The sequence below is a fragment of the Monoraphidium neglectum genome (genome assembly GCF_000611645.1).
Source record: "Monoraphidium neglectum strain SAG 48.87 unplaced genomic scaffold scaffold00943, whole genome shotgun sequence".
Lineage (NCBI taxonomy): Eukaryota > Viridiplantae > Chlorophyta > Chlorophyceae > Sphaeropleales > Selenastraceae > Monoraphidium > Monoraphidium neglectum.
In genome coordinates, this window is record NW_014012685.1 from 4,014 (window position 1) to 7,718 (window position 3,705).

Sequence of the window (3,705 nt, forward strand, 5' to 3'; positions counted from 1 at the left end):
GGGCGGGGGTGCCCGCCGCGCAGGTAGGACTGCAGCCCTGCACCATCCCCGGTGACCTGCCTGTCAAGCCGGCCCGCCCCCGCCGGCCCTGGGCCCACGACCGCTGCCACGCCTCAGGGCGCTGCGCCTGCAAAGGCACCGCAATGGCGCTGGTGCGGCCCGCGGCTGCGCGGGTGGCGCGCACCTCAAACAGATAGTTCCGCGCATCCTGGATCTCCTCAAAGGACGCCACTTCCTCCACGCCTAGCAACCTAAGAATCCGAGCGCGGTGCGAAGCAGCGGCAGGTTGATCATCCGCGGCCCAGCAGTGGGGTGGGACACGGCTGCCGGGGTGCCGCAGTCGGGCTGCATCCGCCTGCGGCTCGTCTACGGGCACATGTTGCAGCCCAGGCAAGGTGAGTGCTCACCGGTACGGGTTGCTCTCTCGCCGCCGCGGGAAGGGCTTGAGATCGTATGGCGCCTCAGGCCGCTGAGAGGCTGGCTGCTGCTGTTGCTGCTGCTGATCGTCTGCGCCGCCCAGCGCCCCCGCGTCCGCAGCACGGAGCCGCTGCAGCCGTGCCCAGCGAGTGCCAGTGCCCTTTACATGGCTGTGCCTGCAGCGATTTCGATGCGTTGGATGCAGCACACAGATGGATATGCATGCAGCCCGCAGCTGGTGATGCATGCGATCGGACGCGCGTTGCGCAACGCGTTCTGCTGCATCGCATTGGGGCAGAGGAGTGCGCAAGCCAAATCAGAGCGAGCACCAATAAGATGAGGGCTGGCGTGAGCAGCTGCAAGGCAAGCATGATGAATACGTTGCATCTACCACGCATATCACCTGTCATTGAAGGGAGCGAATGGACTCATGCGCGTCCTGCCGGCTGCTGCAGATTGCTGGGCCAGCTGCTGCACGCCATGAAGCAGAGCCATGGCGTTTCGATTACCACCAAAGATACCAATGAGCGCGACCACGCTGTCCCAGGGGCCCGCACAGGGGAGGCACTCAGTGTGACTCCTCCTCTCGACGTGATCGCGAGTCACAATTATCAATATGAATTTGTTTGCTTCGTAGATCCGAGGATAGTGATCAAAACTGATTGTACATCCACGCGCCAACATGCAGTCTTCTTGCCTCCTTGGCTCGCGCATCATCAGGGCCCATCAACCCAGCACAAGGGGGAGAGCAGCACAGGCACGTACTACTGTAACTGTTGCCCACCCGAGAGGCACCGCAGTGGCAGCGGCGGGTGGCGCTATGAACGGGCCCGAACATGAGCGTCCGGCACCACCGATGCGCGGCACCCAATGGCGCCGTGGAGCCCTCTCCTGACAGTCCCTGCACAATGCTGTCGCACCACAGGGGCCATGTTGTACTCATCAAGCAATCAGCAGCAGCCGCTCGGGGGCGCGGGGAGTGGCTGCGCCTGTCCGACAACCGGTGAGCATGCCAAGCGTCAAGGCGTGATGCACACAAGTCTGCTGATCGTGTTTGTCGGAACATCGATTTGTATGCAGGTATCAGTGCTGAGAAGGGGCACAGCACACACGTAAGCACTGCAGCTATCGATTGATATGGCCTGCTCCACTGCAGGTCAACAGGCTGCCCGCAGCGCTGCAGAGCGAGGGCGCCCCAGCAAGTGTGGGGGTCGACGGCAGCAGCAGCAGCAATAGCAGCACCAGCAGTAGCAGCAGCATCGTCGCCTTCAGCGCAGAGGATCTGAAGCAGCAGCTGAGGAGTCAGCTGGAGGGCATTGACAGAGGCATATTTGGGACCACGGTATGTGCAGCGACGCGAGCATAAAGACGGAGGCACAATGCAATGCTGTTGTTCCGTTTGCCCTGCCCTGTATTACTTTCGACAGCTGCTCTTGAAGCTTGCTTGAGAATCAGAATCTCACAAACTCCTTACGGCAAGCGCGCCTGCCAGCTCAGCATCAAAACAGCGCTTTGCCCCTCCCTACCCCGGTCCCCCACCACCCCTCTCGCGGCCGTGGTCAAAAGTCTGCCAAGCGCGAGGCTGTGCTGGCAGTGGTGTCGGCGTTGGAGGCGATCAACCCACTGCCGCAGCCGCTGAAGCACATGGAGCGGCTCGCGGGAGACTGGCGGCTGCTGTACACCACCATCACCATAACAGTGGGGTGACGCGTTCTCGTAATGCTTCGTCCCCTGGTGGTGGGATGACCACTTTGTTGCCGCAGCACGACCTGGCGTGGGCGTATCACAGAGTTTGTTGACCGCAGCACACACAGGCGCAAGACATGAGGACGTTCTGGGCCAGCATGCTGGCGTTGGCGCGAGGCTCTTGGTGGATGACACCTGGGCCACATAAGCTATGCGTCCAAGATGTGAACGTATGTGGAGGCCCGCGACCCCTGACGCCCCTGCACCCGCTCACTGCAGGGCGTGAAGAAGACAAAGCTGGGGTTACGTGAGTTTGTCAAGCTCGGGGACTTCTTACAGCGCATAGACACGCAGCAGCACACGGCGGTGCGTCAGGCCTGCTTAGCAAGCCGAACCCCGTGGGCCTGGATGTCTCCAGGAGCGGGTGATCGCGGGGTCCATGTGACAATTCTACCTCTGATCCTTTGCGCATCGATGGCGCAACCTCGCAGCCCCCGCCTGCTTTTTGATGTGCCCTTGCTCGCCTTTTGATGAGCCAAACGCTGGATGACTTTTGATGCCGCCTGAGCTCCTTTCCTTGACGCACTCACCAAAGCTGTGCCAAGTGAATTTGCAATCACCCCCTGCTGACGCCTGTTGGAACGCACTGCAGAGCAACGAGGTGTCCTTCAGCGTCACAGGCTTCGGCAAGTTCAAGGGCCAGCTCGCCATCACCGCCGCCTACTCCCCCGCCGCGCCGCCGCACGAAGCCAGCCGCGTCGACATCGCCTTCCAGTCGGCCACGCTGGCGCCCGCGGCGCTGGAGCAGCTGTTCCGCGCAAACTACGCGCTCCTGCTCTCCATATTCAACCCCGACGGGTGGCTGGACGTGACGTATGTGGACGACGAGATCAGGATCGGGCGGGACGACAAGGGCAACGTGTTTGTGGTGGAACGCTGCTAAGCGCAGGCGGGGGCTTCCGCGTGGGCTGGGGCGTCCTCACTGTTCTTGAGCCCGCCGCTGGGATGCCGCCGCTGCATGCACGAGTATGTGCCTCAGCGGGGGCGGCCGTGTAACCAGGTGACTACTTGTTAGTTGAAAGGTGAATGAATCATGCTGCACACGTGTGCCAACGACGCTGCGCATGCCAATTTGAGGTGTCCAGCACCAGTGGGTGCTCCATCAGAGGCGCCCGCGCAAATGCAAGTACGCATGGAGCGAGCTCTGCATTACTGCAAGAGTTCCCTCTAATTTGCACCGCGGCATCCGCAAGCAACACATATGGTGTCATGTGATGCTAGTGATGAATCACTACAATTGATACAATACAGACCCCCCATTGCAGCCGGCCGCCACACCCCTAGCAGCCTCGTATCAAGCTCAGCCAGGAGCAACACGGGGCTCTTGTATCACGTGCAACTGACAATTGATTCAGGCTTATTAGTATTCGTAGCAGTGCAAGCGCAACATGCACAAGCTCTCCCTGCAGACCACTACGTCCATGTGATGAGAGTGCTAGGACCTCGGCTGCAATGCTTGCAGGTGCCTAGGCCGAGTCACTGCTCCGCAGCCGTTCCAAACCGCGCCGCCCCTGCAGCCGAGGGGCGCACACGCGCCCGCCC

The 3,705-nt window shown here is 61.3% G+C and overlaps 2 protein-coding genes across 2 annotated transcripts in view; one reads left to right on the top strand and one right to left on the bottom strand.

The window, feature by feature from the left end:
• Window positions 1-912, bottom strand: part of MNEG_6012 (hypothetical protein) — a gene marked incomplete at both ends in the record, with an annotated part of 4,506 nt that extends 3,594 nt beyond the window's left edge. The window contains 3 exons of the mRNA XM_014045509.1: window positions 185-251; window positions 408-593; window positions 821-912. Of these exons, the coding sequence (XP_013900963.1) occupies window positions 185-251; window positions 408-593; window positions 821-912 (345 nt within the window). The remainder of the gene's footprint in view (window positions 1-184; window positions 252-407; window positions 594-820) is intronic.
• Window positions 913-2,136: 1,224 nt separating this feature from the next.
• On the top strand, window positions 2,137-3,046 carry MNEG_6013 (putative plastid-lipid-associated protein 7, chloroplastic; the record flags this gene model as incomplete). Its single annotated transcript, XM_014045510.1, has 3 exons — window positions 2,137-2,154; window positions 2,383-2,469; window positions 2,756-3,046. 3 exons carry the CDS (start codon window positions 2,137-2,139, stop codon window positions 3,044-3,046), a joined length of 396 nt encoding a protein of 131 aa, XP_013900964.1.
• Between the last annotated feature and the right edge of the window lie 659 nt (window positions 3,047-3,705).